At 34.7% G+C, this 18,680-nt stretch overlaps 1 protein-coding gene and 3 non-coding genes across 4 annotated transcripts; all 4 read right to left on the bottom strand.

Annotated features, from left to right (window-relative positions):
• Positions 1–868: 868 nt before the first annotated feature.
• Positions 869–3,619, bottom strand: LOC127092408 (rRNA 2'-O-methyltransferase fibrillarin 2). The gene is made up of 7 exons (XM_051031272.1): positions 3,450–3,619; positions 2,984–3,300; positions 2,786–2,881; positions 2,614–2,691; positions 2,356–2,532; positions 1,324–1,392; positions 869–1,198 (listed from the first exon to the last, which is right to left on the bottom strand). The coding sequence occupies exons 1-7, from the start codon at positions 3,466–3,468 to the stop codon at positions 1,022–1,024; spliced, it is 933 nt and encodes a 310-aa protein (XP_050887229.1). The 5' UTR covers positions 3,469–3,619; the 3' UTR covers positions 869–1,021.
• Positions 1,616–1,686, bottom strand: LOC127099481 (small nucleolar RNA snoR60). The gene has a single exon (XR_007793977.1). It is a non-coding gene; the product is annotated as a small nucleolar RNA snoR60 (small nucleolar RNA).
• Positions 1,751–1,821, bottom strand: LOC127099479 (small nucleolar RNA snoR60). The gene has a single exon (XR_007793975.1). It is a non-coding gene; the product is annotated as a small nucleolar RNA snoR60 (small nucleolar RNA).
• On the bottom strand, positions 1,923–1,993 carry LOC127099480 (small nucleolar RNA snoR60). Its single transcript, XR_007793976.1, has one exon. It is a non-coding gene; the product is annotated as a small nucleolar RNA snoR60 (small nucleolar RNA).
• Positions 3,620–18,680: the final 15,061 nt, after the last annotated feature.

An 18,680-nucleotide genomic window follows, 5' to 3' on the forward strand; every position in this document is an offset into this window, starting at 1 on the left:
AACGAAGACACGACGAAGATGAACAAGAAAGACGCTATGAACAAAGGAGGCATTGTGGACGTAGAAGATGAGGCAAAACAATCAGATAAACACGAACGATGAAGATTATGTCAAAATAAAAGTGACTCGACTTTTGATTGTGTCATTCTACATGATGTATTTCATAAATAAAAAAATAAAATTTAATCCACTTGTCCTGCCACATAAGCAACCATTACTGGGCATTTGTCATTAGGGACTAATTGTTCATACTGAAAATTTTGAAGGAAAACTTTGTCGAGGAAAATTTTAGAAGGACTAAAAACAAAATTCGATATATTTAAAGAGACCAAAAATTTATTTAACTCTTTACTAAATAGGACAGGTAGCCCATTAGTTTTTTTAAAACTAATTACTTAAAGCTATGTTTTTTAATTAAAATTTTGTTTGGAACTAGTTTTATCTTCGTATTTTCTGTGATAAGTTTGATCATATTTGAATTAGTGAAGTTCCTGTAAAGTAATTTTGTTAAATTAGAAAGACTAGATTTTAACCATGGAACAAATACTACATGTATTAATTTAGAATTAAAATGATTAAAAATTACTACTTGTACATGTTATATTAACCCTCCTTATAGTATTCTTCAACCAATTTAAGTTTAATTTAACAAAACTAAAAAAATTTCAATGAGAAGTAATTAAAAAAAAAGTACTTGTAAGTAAAATTGATTTGTAGTATACTTTTATAAATTCAACAAAACTCTTAAAATCATAGAACAATTATTCTGGGAGAAGTAGTTCAAAAAGTATAAATTTTTTGAAAGATTAAATATTTAAATGTAACTACTTTTTTAAAAAAAGACCAAAGCAAGTTCTGGCAAATGAGCTTTTACCAACATAAAAATTAAAATCGATTTGAAATACTTGTGAGTAATGGCACATACTTTTTTAGTTCAGAAGCAACACATTAATCCAGGTAATCAAAGACATCCCAAGTTGCTTAAGTGATACAATAGTACATTTTAAACAACAAAATAAGGTTACTCAGCATCTTTCTTCTTCTTAGGCATTCTGTAGCCACCAACAACACAAGCATGGTCCCTCTCAAATGGTTCAAGAGTCACTTGCTCAAATGGTTTAAATTGATCTGCTTTCAACTTGTTCACTTCACTGGTGAACACTGCCTCAGCAGGGACTGTGGAATCGATACAATTGGCCTGCCATAAAAAATTTGAATGAGATTGATAATCAAACCAAACTTCGCCTCATATTCACTTTGTTTAATATGTTTTTGAAAATTGAGAAACAACAAACCAACTGAAAACAGTGCTTCTAAACGAACCTTGATAGAAATAACAAAATGACCTCCAGCTTTGAGGTAGTACGAAGCATTCAACCCTAAAATCCTTGCCTGAAATAATCACCAAAATAGTATAATCAAACCCGATACTTGGACCACAAATTTCATCCCATCACTGTTCAGCTAACAGTATATTCAATAAGTTCACTTCAAATGTAAATATTGTACAGCAAAGAATTGAATCTCAGACAAAACTATCTAAACAGGTAATTATTGCACCAGCTTTGTTTAAAACGATAAAATAATATATAGATAAAAATCAAAGTTTTTAATGTGCATCAGAGTCTCGGGTCTACATCATCCAAAAAGTCTTGAAGGGGAATCCGAGTAACTCAACATTTGCACTGTTTAACATTATAAAACAAAATAGATTTTTAAATAAATAAATAAAAATGAACAAAATTTGATGTGCATCAGAATCTCGGGTCTACATCATCCAAGAAGTCTTGAAGGGGAATCCGAGTAACTCATCATATGCAATGATATAGCAAATAAAACATTAACTTTGAAATGATAATTAATAAACAAAAATTGGATTTTAAACAAAACTAGATAATTAAAATAAAATAACAATATTAATGTGCATCAGAATCTCGGGTCTACATCATCCAAGAAGTCTTGAAGGGGAATCCGAGTAACTCATCATATACACTAATATCAGTCACCAAAACACATTTACTTTAAAATGAATATTCATATAAAAGAACATGATTCAACATACAAATTTTGAGAGAAAGATTAAGCCAAAAAAAAGTAAGCTTTCAAGGGTACTTTACTAAAAATCAGTGTAAACAAGTAACACAACAAGTGCCAGACAGCACTGAAGCAAATTACAACATTGCATTGCACCTCATTTATAGATGCTTCAAATTAGAAAATGACATAATTGATATTGATGTTATGAATTAGTAGCATATTCCTGCTTTTAAAACAAAAGTGAATGGTACCATCATTGAGTTAAATCAGGTATAGCCACTATCTTTACCATTAAAAAAGCAAAAACTTAATCCAAACCTGATCAGGCTGAGCAACATCAGAAAATATCACATCTACCATGCCAACCAACATTCTGTACTTGGCTGGATGTCTAGCATCCTCAATAATCGGGATAACATTAGTCCGTTTCTTAGCCATATTGACCAAGTCACGCCCACTTCGATGGGAGAATTCCACCGCATAAACAACTCCAGTCTACATAAACATCATAATATTATAATCACACTTACACACAAAGCATACACCAAAAACAATAAAATTTGAATTAAAACTTACTGGACCAACAATATCAGACACATGAGAGACTGTTGTTCCAGATGCAGCTCCTAAGTAAAGTACTTTAGCACCAGGTTTCTTTACAAAACAACAAAAATGTCAATGTATTGAAATGAATTTCAATGGCATTGTGAAGTAAACGCAAATGATATAAGTAAATGAAGCATCTTACAATCCATATATGGTCAACTCCACCAAGAACTGCAGCTGCCAGCTTAGATCGGAAAGGGTTCCAAATTCTATACTCAACCTTGGTACCATCCTCACTCTACAGAATCATACAAAATCATCAAGCCGAAAGAAAACTAAGTAATAAAAGTGATACACAATGAAGTCTAGAAAAAACGGCTATAGATGAGAAAGAAGTTACCTGCACGGAAACCCTCTTCTCATTGTAAACAGCTTCGCCGGGAACAAGATTTCTAGTAACAAGAGCATCTTCTTTACCCTTAGCAATGAAAATTCCGTCGTGTCTATGAGGTTCAACAACAACCTTGCTTCCTCCCTTCATCCCGCCTCTCCCGCCACCGCGGCCTCCTCCACGACCTCCTCTGCCGCCTCCACCTCTACCACCACCACCTCGAGCCTTAAAAGGTGTACCTCTATCTCCTCCTCTTCCTCCACCAAAACTTCTACCTCCTCTGTCACCGCCCCTACCTCTGAAACCACCGCCAGAACCACCGCGACCTGCACACATTCAAAAGCAACAATTGAATCCATGTCATTATATAATTACAATGTCCTATTTTATTCAAAATTACAGAAGAATTAAGAAGTAGCATGCATCATAGATCGATCTAAACAGAAAAGGTTGGTTGGTTAGTATCTTCTGTTACCTCGAGGAGGAGGAGCCATTTTTAGAGAGACTGCGAAGAGATTGATGTGAACGGCGATGGAGGGTTTAGTGCAGAGCGTAATGAAATGATAAACGCGAAAGGGAGGGTTTTATAGCTCAAAGTTAGGGTTTAGGATTAGGGTTTTGGGATGTTGGTTCTGTGCGGTCGCGAAATATCACAATCTCCCATCCATTATGTTGGTGACCGTTAGATCGAATTAAGACCGTGCAGATTTTAAAATTAAAATTTATTTTTTCATAAAATAAAAAATTATTTAAAGTTATATAGTATGATCTTGATACTACAATAAACTTGTATTCACCGTTTTGTTTTTCTTTTTTAGGGGTGAAATTTAGAAGAAAATTTCAAACATATTAGACCATTATTATTCAATAAAACAAGGAAAGTTATCAATTTGATATGAGAAATTACTTATGCTTTATCTTTATTGCGGTGTTGCGAGTTATGTTGAAGAATACTTTAAAAAATCTAGAAAACCAACTCAATACTCTATAGATGTAAGAATGTTCAAAACCGAATCAATTCAATAAAAAATCGTAAATCAAACCAAATCAAATTGAAATCATTAAATGTAATTGGTTTAGATGTTTTTGGGCTATTTTTTAACAAAACCGTGTGGTTTGATTTGGTTTGAGGTTTGTATTTTGCAAACCGAACTAAACCAAATCAAACCGCATTATGTTACAGTCCAAATTTCACTTATCTCACATCCAACTCAAAACTCAAATATATTATGTCTTGACCTTAGAGATATTCTCTTACTCACACTTAGGGTTTTAGTTTCAACCTTATCAAATCTCTCCAAAAGTAGTATCGTGCATTTTTCTCTTCTTTTTTGTCATGTATGTCTCATCTTTTCTACTATAATCTCTCAAGTCTTATGTTCTTTATTTTTCATGTTCTCATTTTTATGTTATTGATTTCTCTTTCAATTATGTTTTTATCGCATATTTCTTCTCTAATCTTACATCTCTTATTTTCTTTCTTTTTCACTTTCTCGAATCTTTCCTCTCTTCGGTTTTTTTCTTTTTTATTATAATATTTTTTATGCTATTATTTTATCTTTTTTATTTCACTTTTGTCTAATCTTATTTTTATATATTGAATGAGAAATTTGTGTCTAAATATGATGAGTTTTGTTGTTATTTAGTAATGTATGAATGACTAAACACAAAGTTATGTTGTTGTCTAAAGGTGTATGTATGGCTCAATATAAATCTTGTAAAAAAACGAACCAACTCAAACCGCATTTATTTGGTTTGATTTGGTTTTGTTTTATTTCTAAAAGTCAACTGAACCAAATCGAACTACATATTTTTTCTCTTGCGGTTCGGATGATTTTTAACGTCAAAACCGCCCAAACCGCATTGCAAACACCCATAGATGCGATATATCAGCAACCCAATAAAAACAGTCAGCATTGACCAATACTAGTATAACCTTATTCTAAAAGCCATGATTGAGTAAATGGAAATACTTTCTAAGATAACATAATATATGGAAAATAAACTAAACAAATGCATAATATATAGAAAAATAAACACGTATTAAATCAGAAATGATGACACTCAAAAATAAAATAAGGAATGGGATTTCTTAATGCACCATATATGTTTCTTTACCACCACGCAAAAATACTTAAATGTCCTTCAGATTCCGGAGATGCATCTCCGGACACACCAAATTCTGATTGAACATTAAAATATTTTGGACATGCATCTCCGTTTATTTTACGAAGTTACATCTCTGTAACGTATCAGAACATAATGTTGCATCTTATGTTTTGTTTACGTGTATTCAAATGAAGATTTATTAGTGTTATGTACCATGTTATGTGACGTGATTTAAACCGTACAATCGATATACAAAAAATGACGTTCATAAATCCAGATGGTCCAAAAATGTCATATATAAATAAAAGACCAATAAATATTAAAAAAAAAGTCGATAGCAATGATAAAGTAACATGATGTCATATTACTAATATTATATATTAATTCACTATTGTGTATGTCGGACTACATCTCATCTGCCTCCTCGGACTCCTCGACCATCAATCTCCCTTCCCCCCGCCCTTCGATGATGTCTCTGATACATCAATTTCCCTTGTGCCTCTGTCATTATGACATTTAGGACCTATCTCACATCAGACCCATCAAAAAAGATACCTTTATCAATGTCTGCCTGTGTAATCTCCACAATAGGACGATATTTAGGTAAGACATCTTCAACATGATCTAACTATGTTTGCTCCTCCTCTAGTATCTCTTAATGAGCTGGCCTCGGTGGGTCTCCTATAGAAAGATGCACCATATATGGATGTGACATCTTGAAGAACCACTTGATGTACTCGTCCACGTAGCTCCATTCGCTCGGACATATGGTATTTTGTGGCTCCTCCAGTACTATATGACTTTCATAATCATCAAACATGTCATCCATCTACCTATGTGTGAAAGAAGGATGAGCATATACAACAGGGTATGGGAATGGTCTAAGTGTGGTCAAACTACCACATGACACGCTCGGGAAGATGAGGAGCAGTGAGACATGATTCGCATGCCAACTATCTAGAGTATAGCACTATCTCGTCAAATGGCCGCATCTCATGGTGATCGACATGGTTGTTGAAGTGCATGTCCTCAGTAATCAAGTGGTCAAGATACACTCTGAACAACTTAGTTGCATGGTTCCTTCTGAACTAGAAAAATGCAGTAACACACGACATATTCTAGAGTAAGTCGGTACACTCGTTCAACCAGAGATGTGCGGGAAATGTTGGAGGATCCAAGCCTGAAAAGTTTGGAACCCATGAATCATAAGTAATGGCATCGTAATATAATCGGTCACGCACAAGTCCTTCAGGCCATATAAGGATAAATCAGCCTGAGACCAATCCTCGTTCGGCTGAGATAAGATAGTAATCTTTCACTCGTGATTAATAAACTTCAGCAGATCGCGATGCTGAAAAAAATAAAAATAAAAAGTAATGTCACAAACTTGCCAATTAAAATAAACGTAAATTAAAAAGAATGAATCCAACTAATTCTACCTTTTCGTCCCAAATATGTCTGGCAATATGGTCTGGGTACAGATGCAATAGTGGTAAACCTACATGGCCTCCTCCAAATGCCTTTGGATCATCATCCATAATAGTCTCACTCTCTAGGTATAGCACTAGCTCAGTAGCATCAGCAGTAAGATGTGGTTGTGGTGCCTCAGGTACCACTAATGACTCAGGTACCTTAGGCGCCTGAATAAGTGAAATCTAACATTTGTGGTAGGATGAATGGAGTGATGTAACGGTAGGTGAAACTTGTCTCATGAAGACGAAGAAAAATGAGGAGAAGCATGCGCCCCCAAAATAGATGGCTTTGCATGGCCAAAGGGACCAGAAGCATCTGAAACATGTTTATTCTTCTCCTGCCGCACTAATGCGTGTTCTACAACCCTCATGTGCCTCAATTTATCGTGTATATCAGCCATTATGCATATAACTTAAAGTAAAGCAGACAGTTAGTGCAAGCATACAACACCACAAGCAAGAAAAAGAATAACAGAGAAAATTTCGGAGATACATCTTCGGTTGCTGGGAAACTAAAACGTTGAACAAAATTTCTAGTAACAAGAGCATCTTCTTTACCCCTAGCGATGAAAATTTTGTCGTGTCTATGAGGTTCAACAACAACCTTGCTTCCTCCCTTCATCTTGCCTTTCCCTCCACCATGGCCTCCTCCACGACCTCTTGTGCCTCATCCACCTCTACCACCACCACCTCAAGCTTTAAAAGGTGTGCCTCTATCTCCTCCTCTTTCTCCGCCAAAACTTCCACCTCCTTTGTCACCACCCCTACCTCTGAAATATCCATTGGAACACCACGTCATGCACACATTCAAAAACAACAATTGAATCCATGTCATTATATAATTACAATGTGCTATTTTATTCAAAATTACTAAAGAATTAAGAAGTAGCATGCAACATATATCGATCTAAACAGAAAGGTTTGCTTAGTGTCTTTCGTTACCTTTAGGAGGATGAGGAGGAGCCATTTTAGAGAAACAATGAAAAGATTAATGTAAACGTCGATTGAGGGTTTAGTGCAGAGCGAAATGAAAGGTTAAAGCGAAAGAGAGGGTTTTATAGCTCAAGTTAGGGTTTACGATTAGGGTTTTGGGATGTTGGTTCTGTGCAGTCGCGAAATATCACAATCACGCATCCATTATGTTAGTGATTGTTAGACCGAATTAAGACCATGCAGATTTTAAAATTAAAATTTATTTTTATAAAATAAAAAGAGTTTAATGATGGTGCATTGTTATTGTTAAAAATATTACACGTACATCAAATTAAAATACTTTAAAGTGTCAAATCATATAAGTAATTTAAAATTTATAAGTTAACTTAGTATGATATATGATTGTCATTGATTGATAGTGTAAAAATAATTTATATTGTCAGTACACCATCTCTTTTCTCAAAAAAAAATATTTAAAGTTATACAATATGATATTGATAGTAAATTAAACTTGTATTTAGTGTTTTGTTTTGTTTAGGGGTGAAATTGAGAAAAAAAATTCAAACATTATAGACCATTATTATTCAATAAAAAATAGAAAGTACATGAGAAAATACCTATGCTCTGTTTTTAATGTGGTGTTATGGGTTATAGCAAAGAATAGTGCAAAAGATCTAGAAAACCAAATCAATAATTCATAGATGCAATTAGGGGTGTTCAAAATCGAATCAACTTAATAAAAAATCGTAAATTAAATCAAATCGAAACCGTAAAAAACTGCAATTGATTCAGATGTGTTTGGGCTATTTTATAACAAGACTGTATTATATTACAATACAAACTTCGTTTATCTCACATTCAATCCAAAACTCAAACCTATTATATTTTGACCTTGCAGATATTCTCTTACTCACACTTAGGATTTTATTTTCAACCTTATCAAATATCTCCCATTAGTATCGTGCATTTCCCTCATTTGTTTTGTCATGTATGCCTCACCTCTTCTACTCTAATCTATCAAGTTGTATGTTCTTTATTTTTCATTTCTCGTTTTATGTTATTGATTTCTCTTCCAATTACATTTTTATCACATCTTTCTTCTCTAATCTCGCATCTCTTATTTTCTTTCCTTTTCATATTCTCTAACCTCTTATCTCCTCGATTTTTCTTTTTTATTATAATATTTTTTATGTTATTTTTTTCTACTATTTTATGTTTTTTATTCCACTTTTGTCTAATCTTATTTTTGTATATGGAATGAGAAGTTTTTGTCTAAATATAATGAGTTGTGTTCTTATTTGGTAATGTATTAATAACTAAATACAAAGTTTTGTTTTTCATTATAGGTGTATGTATGACTCGATAAAAATCTTGTAAAAAACCGAACCAATTCAAACCGCATTTGTTTGGTTTGGTTTGGTTTTATTTTATTTCTAAAATTCAATCAAAGCAAATCAAGCTGCAAGTTTTTTTCTCTTGCGGTTTAGATGATTTTTAGCGTCAAAGTCGCTTTAACCGCATCACAAACACCCTAGATGCAATATAGCAGCAAGCTAATAAAAACAGTCAGCATTGGCCAATACTAGTACAACCTTATTCTAACAATCATGATTAAGTAAATGGAAAAACTTACAAAGATAACATAATATACAGAAAACAAACTAAATAAATGCAGGATATATAAAAATAAAAATAAAATATGTATTGAATCAGAAATGATGACACTCAAAAATAAAAGAAGGAATATAATTTTTTAATGCATCATATATGTTTCTTAACCACCACACGAAAATATTTAAATGCACCCAGATTTCAGAGATGCATCTCTCGGCGCATCAAATTCTAATTGAACGTTAAAATATTTCGGAGATGCATCTCCGTTTATTTTGCGGAGTTACATCTTTGTAACGTATTAGAACAAAATGTTTCATGTTATGTTTTATTTACACGTATAGAAATGAATATTTATTAGTGTTATGTACCATATTATGTGATGAGATTTAAACCATACAATCGATATACAAAAAATAACGTTCATAAATTCAGATGGTCCAAAAATGTCATATATAAGTAAAAGAACAATAAATATAAAAAAATCAAGAACAACGATAAAATAGCATGATGTCAAAATAAAATACAATTCATATTACTACTACTATATACTAATGCATTATTGTGTATGTTGGACTACATCTCATCTGCCTCATCTAGCTCTTCTGCCACCTCGGCCATCAATCCCCCCTAATCCCCGCCCTTCGACACTATCTATGATACATCGATGCCCCGTGTGCCTCTGTCATGATAACATCTATGACCCGCCTCACATCATACCTATCAGGGAAGATATCTCTATCAATGTTTGCATACACAATCTCCACAATGCGATATTATTTAGGCAAGACATCCTCATCATGATCTAATTGTGTTTGCTCCTCATCTAGTATCTCTTAGTGAGCTGGCCTCGGCGGGTGTGACACCCTGAATAACCATTTGATGTACTCATCCACGTAGCTCCAATCACTCGGGCCTATGGTACTTCGTGCCTCCTTCGATACCAGATGACTCTCATAATCATCAAACATGTTATCCATTTGTCTACGTGTCAAAGCAGAAAGAGCATATACAATAGGGTGTATGAGAATGGTCTGAGTGTATCCGAACTACCGCATGACGCGCTCAGGCATATGAGGAACAGTGAGAGGTGATTTGTATGGCAACCATCTAAAGTATAACACTATCTCGTCAAATGGTTGCGTCTCATGGTCATGGTGATTGACATGATTGTTGAAGTGCAAGTCCTCAACAACCAAGCAGTCAAGATACATTACAAACGTCTCAGTCGCATGGTTCCCTCTGAGCGGGGAAAATGCAGGAACATGCGGCATATCCTAAGAGTAAGTCGGTACACTAGCTCAGTCAAAGATGCGCGGGAAGTGTTGGAGGATCCAAGCCTAAAAAGTTTGGAACCCACGAATCATAAGTAATAGCGTTATAAATATGAAATGAAAATGACACGGAAAGATTAAAAGACCAAAAAATATTATCGTTAGTTATGTGATGTTGTTTGTGACTTGCTTCGTCTTCCACCTACATCCCTATGATAACTGAGACTACAACTAGACCAAACAAGTTCCCCCTAGTTGTAATCATGGACCTGCTCGAAATCCTGAAGTGCCGTAGGTAGAAGACATATGTATAAGTGGCATTCTTGTCTACAAATATCATAGTGTTAATCAAATATAGTAAGTATGCTCTCATAACATACGCTATATGGATCCCCACTTGCTTGTCATCACTTGTAACCTGATGTGCTCCCTGAAGCTCATGTGTATATACCTTTTATAGGTATTCAAATCTAGCATGAGCCCTAATGGTCATATCCAACTCATCATTCGCCTCCCCCAGGTCAACCCTTATATAGTCTATCATCGTCTCAAGCGCCTCATCTTTGATAATTCTCCCATGATCTAGAAGTCTCCCCCTGATCAGAAGACATAACAAACACAACACATCATCGAGTGTGATACACATATCACCAAGCGGGAGATGAAATTAAGAGGTATCCGAGAGCCACCCCTTCACGAATGTATTAAGCATCTTGTGGTTAACTGTAATATAATCGGTTATGCACAAGTCCTTCAGGCCATATAAGGACAAAGCAACATGAAACCAATCATTATTCAGCTGAGGCAAGCTAGTAATCTTTCGCTTGTGGTTAATAAACTTCTGCGGATTATAGTGCTGAAAAAATAAAAATCAATTTCACAAACATGTCAATTAAAATAAACATAAATTAAAAATAATGAATCCAACTAATGTTACCTCTTTATCCCAAATATGTAAGGTAATATGGTTTGGATACAAAGGCAATATTGGCAAATCTACATGGTCTCCTCCAAATGCCTTTGGCTTAGCATCCGTAACAGCCTCACCCTCCGGAAGTACCACTGGCTCAGCAACATCAATAGTAGGAGGTGGTTGTGGTGCCTCAGGTATCACTAGTGACTCAGGTACCTCAGGCACCTGAATAGGTGAAACATGACATATGCAGGAGGATGAAGGGAATGATATGTCGGTAGGAAAAACTTGTCTCCTACGGAAAGAAGAAGACGAAAAAACATGAGGAGAAACATGAGCCCCATAAGTAGATAGCTTTGCATGGCCAGAGGGACCAGAAGCATCTAAAACATGTTATGTTGACTATTTTCCTGTCGCACTGATGTGTGTTATGCAACCCTCTCATGCCTCAATATATCGCGTATATCAGTCATTATGCTTATAAGTTAAAATAAAGCAGATAATTAATACAAGCACACAACACCATAAGCAAGAAAGAAAATAGATAATAGAGAAAATTTCGGAGATGCATCTCTGGTTGTCGGGAAACTTAAACGTTGAAAAAATTCTGGAGATGTATCTCCGGAATTGTCTGCAACTCAACAATTGCGTCAATGGCGCCAATGCATACATGGAAACCAATAAAATATTGCATGGATCATCATTTTCAGCCAACTATCATAATTTATACTATGTATAAACTATTAATCATCCAATTTCTACTTATTTCCTAACTTTATCACCAATTTCTACTCATTTACACAAACTAAAGAACTATTCAAAACATCCAAAAACTTATAATTTTTCACTTTGCAGTGTTGGATTATGTTTATGATATTGATTGAAGTTCTTATAATCTTGGTTGCTTGATTTTGGACTTGGTGAAGAAAACAATTTAAGAGAGTTTGATTAGGTTTTGAGAAATATGAGAAATGAGGAAGGAGAAGGGTTCACAACATTCTGGAGATGTATATCCGACATATGTTCGAAGATGCATCTCTGGGATATTTTAACGTTAACTTAGAATTGATGCGTTCGGAGATGCATCTCCTGAATCTAAGGGTATTTAAGTATTTATGTGTGGTGGCCTAGAAACAGATAGGGTGCATTAAGAAATTCCCTAGAAGGAAAGATGATGATATGTCCTTAATATAGGGAATAAGATTATGCGTCCCCAAATAAAATTCATGGCAAGCCTTTGAGTACAAGGGTGGTTAGTCACAATGAAGATACTCTCGTAGAACAATCATGGGCTAGGTAACCCGTGTGAAATTAGAGCTTATATATAACTCATTTCCAGTAACATATCTGGTATCCTTTTTCTCTTTGAAATTAAAGAGAATTGTAATGATTTTGTGTTTAAAACAATTATGAATGCTAGTATGTTAGCAAACAAGTTTTGTGTGAGTTATATTTCTAACGAAATTGGTTGGTAGATTATCCATTTTTTTGGCTCCAGATATTCCATTAAACATAAGAGACTCTACTTCTAACTATATTGAATTTTATGTGTAGTCTAATGTTGATTATAGTTATTAGAGTGATATTAATCTTTATGGATAACCTAATACTAAAACAGAAAATCCTTACTTGTGACATTATTAGAAATTTGGTTAAACTCAGTAAGTATGATAACTGGATATTATTTGGTGATTTAAATTTAACCCTTAGTATTGATGAAAATATTGGGGAAATATTAGCGATGCTAATTTGATTTATTACTTTAAGGATACTATTAACGTTTGTCAGTTGAATGATGTTGGTTTTAAAAGTAACTTGGCAACTTTGTCTAATAATCAATTAGATAGTAATTATATTACTGCCATACTTGATAGATTTATTGCGAACGACAATTTGATTAATTTGTCTTTTATTTCTTCGGCTCTCACTTGTATAGACATAATTATGACCATAATCAAATCTCCCTAGATTTTCATTCTAAATAATTTTACATGACAAACAAAAACTATCAACAAAAGCCCAAAAGATTCAAGAGAACATGATTGAAAATACATGATATTCGACATATTATATTATAAAAAAAGGAATTAAGTAGTGGTGATGCATTGATGGGGAGAACAAACAAAAGTCACCAACACCCTTAGCTTCCTTCATGAATGGGGTCGGGGTATACATCAATTTGGCAATTTAGCATAAATAAAGGAAAATATTCAAAACCATATTGATAAGGGACAATCAAGGTCTCCTAATAAGGCTAGTAAAATTCATTTAAAATCTTTGCATGAGGAGTTGGACACAATTATGTATCGTAAAAGAACTTTGGTGGCACCAAATAGCTAATATGCATTGGCTTAAATAGGGTGTCCTCATTGCTAAAAGTTTCCATCAAAAAGCAACCAAAAGAAAAAAAAAAACAATAACAAAATTGCGTATATTATCGAAGCTCGTAGAATAATGTCTTAGTTTTATGGAAGAAGATATCCAAAGTGTTTTCATAAAAAATTTCAACAATCAAATGGAGGCATGCCTACACCAACCAATCACAACTACGAAAGATGAAAAGGCCTGAAACAAATGAACGACATTGCTGCCCATGGCCATGATGAGCTCCATGCGTTCTTTTTTCAAAGATTTTGGGACATTACGGGTATTGGGGTCACCACATATATCCTTTTATAGTATTTATGAAGGGGTGGCCCTAGTAATTACAGTCACACTCATGTTTGTTAAACAAGTGATTTTAAACACAAATGGGGTGAATTGTGAATATAAAAAGTCTTTCAAAAATATTTTAAAAAAGAGTTTTAAAAAGAGTTTTACAATAAAGAAAAATGAAAATCAAGATTAAAGATGATAAATTTGAAAATAAAAGAGATATGAGATAGAGAGTAGGGAAAACACTCACTATAGTTTAACCTGGTTCGACTCAAACCATTTGGTCTACATCCATTCCTCAAGGAGAGCACCTTTAGTTTTCACTAACAACCAAGCTTTTTAATACAATTTCAACTTGCAATTTTAACACCATTATTTAAACACAATAAAGCCTTGCAATATTTATATATTACAAGTTTAATAGAAAATTTCTCTATTGGTTTACGATGAGATCAAAATGATAGTAATGGTTACAAACAAGATATATATATATATATATATATATATATATATATATATATATATATATATTAAGTGTGTCAAAGTTTTGAAACAGAGAATGTGAGAGAGAGAGAGAGAGAGAGAGAGAGAGAGGGAGGGAGGGAGGGAGGGAGGGAGGGAGGGAGGGAGGGAGAGAGAGAGAGAGAGAGAGAACGTTTTGTAATGTTTTAGTCAACTGGTGTGCTTTTCAAATGACCGTCAAGGTCTTAGACATAGTTATGCTTCCATAATTTCCCATATAAAAGAAAATAATAAAAATAGTTTGTATTCAGTCCATAATTCATTATGGCATATCTATAATCGATCATTCGAAAGAATTTTAGGAAACATTTGACATGATACACATAATAATCAATTATACAATGACTAGAACGGTTGACATAGCCATAAATGGTTTCAAAATCGAATTTGAAATATGCACACTTTATTATGGGGCGGTATACACTTCATAATCGATAATGCACATAACGATAATTGATTATCCAAGTTAAAAACCATTTTTTCGTTTTTAAAAACAAATATTAAAAGGTTTTGAAATAGGTGTTTAGAAAACTATTTTTGTAAGTGTGGTTATACATTTGATATTAAGAAGGATACAATGTTATTTACAACATGATCCAAATAAGATAAAAGCATTTGAATCTACGAATCATGTTGCACTATATGATTCACGTCCGTTCATTAATGTTGTTTAGAATATATGATCTTGTTGAGTCAATCATCAAAATATATTCAAACATATAACCACATTGCCTTCCTTTTTAATGATGACAAAACATTTCACAAGATATGACTTAAAAAGATGGTTAAAGACAAGAAATAAATGGAGTTTTAGCTCCCCCAAACGCATAGCAAAGAGGATTCCCCTAATATTTTTTTCGTGGATCTCTTTATCTTTGTGTTTATCTTATATACTAGTAAAAAAGTACAGGTCTTCTTGTTCCTTCTGCAAGGGCAGAGGGACTCTAAGGCCTTAGTAGATATATCATGTTGTATAATGGTTAGGATTTTCCCACGGCAACGAGAAACCTTATATGATGGTGTTTTATAGTGGTTTTAGGAGTCATGCTCACTTGAGGTGAGAGGATCTATGAATGAATGATATGGTTAAGTATAAGCTAATGAGGGTGTGATCAGTATGAGTTATGATATGGCTAAGCGCTATGTTTTAGGGTGTAATGATATGTCTCCTCCTCCATTGAGAGGAGGAATATTTATAGAGACCTCTTAGGGTCTACGGTTTTGATAACCCTGAGTGGCAATAAATGATTCATCATGATAATGAGAAGTTGTTAATCACATATCCTTCAGGAGACAGTGGAGGATTTCCTTTCCTTTGAATAATGACATCACATGTCACCAATGTTTGAGGCTAGTCCTTAAGTTATCGTATCGGCGAGGATGCCCTAGTTTAGGACCTTCACAAATATAACACTACATAGTTCATCAAGCACAAGTGCTTTGCTAAGGAAGAAGTGTTTTTAAGACCTTTTTTCGTTCAAAATGTGTCTCTCGCCAAACCAGCGAGTCCCTGGGTTGGTGGCGTCCTTTTACTGAAAAGAGGCGAGTTCTTAGCTTAGGTGAGTCCCTCAACTAAAGGCGAATATTTATTAAAGGGTGGGTCCCTTAGCTGAAGGCGAATATTTATTAAAGGGTGGGTCCCTTAGCTGAAGGCGAATATTTATTAAAGGGCAAATTCCTCGGCTAAAGGTGACTTTATTTATATAAGCCATTAATTAAGGGATGAGTCATCTTCTAGATGTCTCATTATTAACTATAAAATCTTAGTCAAAAACATAAATAAATCACTTAGCTTGACAAACTCACTTTCATTTAATGTAAGCAATAATGACATGTTTTTCGAGACCACAAACGCTAGTGGCACATGTTGGAAGCATGCTGAGTTTTTTCAAAAACCATTGGGGAGTCCAAATGATCCTTTATGGCTTCCAATATAAAAGATTTTCTATTTCGTTTTATTTGTTCCATTTTGTTTTATGCTCTTGCAGGCTTGTATGAACTACTCAACCCTACATCTCTTTGTTCACATCATTCTTCCAGGTATGAATTTCCTTTTCTTGTTTTTTTTTAGTGAATGGGTTTACAAAGATGTACTTAAGATGGGATTTTTTAGGCTAAGTGTGGGTTTCTATGTTAGTTTTCCCCATTCTTGACGGTTACGACGATAATTATGATTCTTTTTGTTATGTTGATTTCTCGAGAACAAAAGAGATAATGTCTACATCATTCGTAGTGTTTAAGGATGTCAGAGATTTTGAATCTAGTTAGACTTCTAAATAGATCCTCATTTTCCGATTGGGGTGTGAGTGTTCCTCTTCATATGATTAAGATCAATTTATTTTGGAGGCTTATTTGTTGTCGCAAAAGGAGACCACATATGTATCCTCTGACCCTCATTCTCCATATTTATACTTCTACCTCCCTTTTCTTAAGGATATGAAAATTATTTTCCCCATTCCCCCCTTTTATATGAAGGTCCTAGGAGCCAACAATGTGGAACCTTCTCAGTTGTTTCCTAACAGTTGGGGTTACATTAAGGATTTTGAGATGGTTTGTGAGGACATAGTCATCATACCAACCACGAGGGTTTTATCCTCCTTCTAAACCACTGAACCAGCGAAGCGTGGTTGGGTGTATTTAAGTAGTCAGGATGGGAAATCCATTTTCGCGTCTCATTAAAACCATTGGAAGGATAAGTTTATTTGTGTTGGAGGGAGGAGTGATTCCCTCGGGATGATGGGAAATGACGACACCACCCTTTTTCCTCTGTCCTAGACGGACGATCCCGTGGTGATCACAGAGTATGAATAGGCGATCCTCACCCTTAAGGAAAGGAGGATTGCTCGCCTTTTATGGAAGTTTGACATTATGGATTGTCATAGAGTGATTAGCCTTTGGTTGGGGTCAGACAACATCTTGTCGACTATTTAGGTAAGTCGCTAAATATATTTCCTTTTTATGTTTTGTAGTAAGTATTTATAACCTCGACGCATTATTTTGCAGATCAGATGTCAATGATTTTTACGGAAGAGAATAAGTAGAGGTGGGAGAATATAAAAGGTGTTGGTTTGGGCACCAACAATCCCTATATTCATCCCAAAGGATTCATCGCCAAAGGGAATAAGAGGTACGCTGAGGACCCAACTATAGACTCACCTAACGTGAAGGATCAAAAGCTAGAGGAAAGCCTTTCTCCTGTTGTGGGGAGGCGAGTGCTCAAGCACTTCATATGGAATATTTTTTCTCTCCTCATGCGACTTTGTTAAGTGACATTAGTTTCGACACCCTTCAATTCAAGAGGTTTCGCCTCCTTTTTCCAAAGAGTTCTCTGCTAATTACCAAGGCCTTCCTTCCAAACCAACTTTGGATATTGTGAACATGAAGGACAATCTCTTGTTGAGGGCACTTATGTTGTAGAAGATAAACCATGAAAGGTGTAAAAAAGTTGAGAAGGAACATGAGACGAAGCTTTAGGACTAGGTGGATGCATATAACGAGAGATAAAGGTTGTTGCAATCCCTCCAGAAAGACAAGGAAAAGTGGGAGGATAAAATGGAAAATGTAAAAGCCAAGGCCAAGGGAATCTATTATTAGAAATGATACATTACGAAATACCTTAATAATCTCTCTCTCTCTCTCTCTCTCTCTCTCTCTCTCTCTCTCTCGCTCTCTCTCGTGAAAAGGAGTTGAAAAAAGAGGTGTCGGACCTTACCGACGAGACGATGTCTACTTCTGGTGTTTATTTTGAGTGTGTCAACAAGTTGATACTATTCCTTTACCCTAATCTGGATTTGAGCCTTATGGACTTTCTTAAAGTCGTCTGTGGCAGATAGTTGGTGGACAGGGAAATCATGGTCTCCCTAGAGCTTTAGAATCATGCTTCCCTTAAGAATTCTCTAGGCGAGGGTGAGGTGAAGGAAGGAAATGATTCCGAAGACCCTCATCCAGAGAGAGTCATTGAGAAGGAATTGTCTCATGAGGAAGAATTATGATTTGGTTTTCCCTACCCTTAACGACTTTATGTTTCTTTCCCTTTTGTGGAATTTTGTTAGGCTTCTTTTCCCTTTAGGATGGCTTTTACAATTTGTAATTAACAGAGGGCGCCTTTTATGTTAACTTCTCTTTTTATTATCTTTCATGATTGTCTTTACGATGTTAACCCTTTATCGTTTAACTAATGTTGTCTCTCATCGCCCCCCTATTTGTAGTAATTTGAT

This window comes from Lathyrus oleraceus, chromosome 6 (assembly GCF_024323335.1).
Source record: "Lathyrus oleraceus cultivar Zhongwan6 chromosome 6, CAAS_Psat_ZW6_1.0, whole genome shotgun sequence".
NCBI lineage: Eukaryota > Viridiplantae > Streptophyta > Magnoliopsida > Fabales > Fabaceae > Lathyrus > Lathyrus oleraceus.

What these genes read in the sequence shown, in the direction of transcription:
- LOC127092408 (XM_051031272.1), bottom strand. An exon ending in GAGTTGACCATATATGGATT is followed by an intron (nt 2,692 to 2,785) that starts GTAAGATGCTTC and finishes TGTTTTGTAAAG; the next exon opens with AAACCTGGTGCTAAAGTACT. An exon ending in TGTCTGATATTGTTGGTCCA is followed by an intron (nt 2,533 to 2,613) that starts GTAAGTTTTAAT and finishes ATGTTTATGTAG; the next exon opens with ACTGGAGTTGTTTATGCGGT.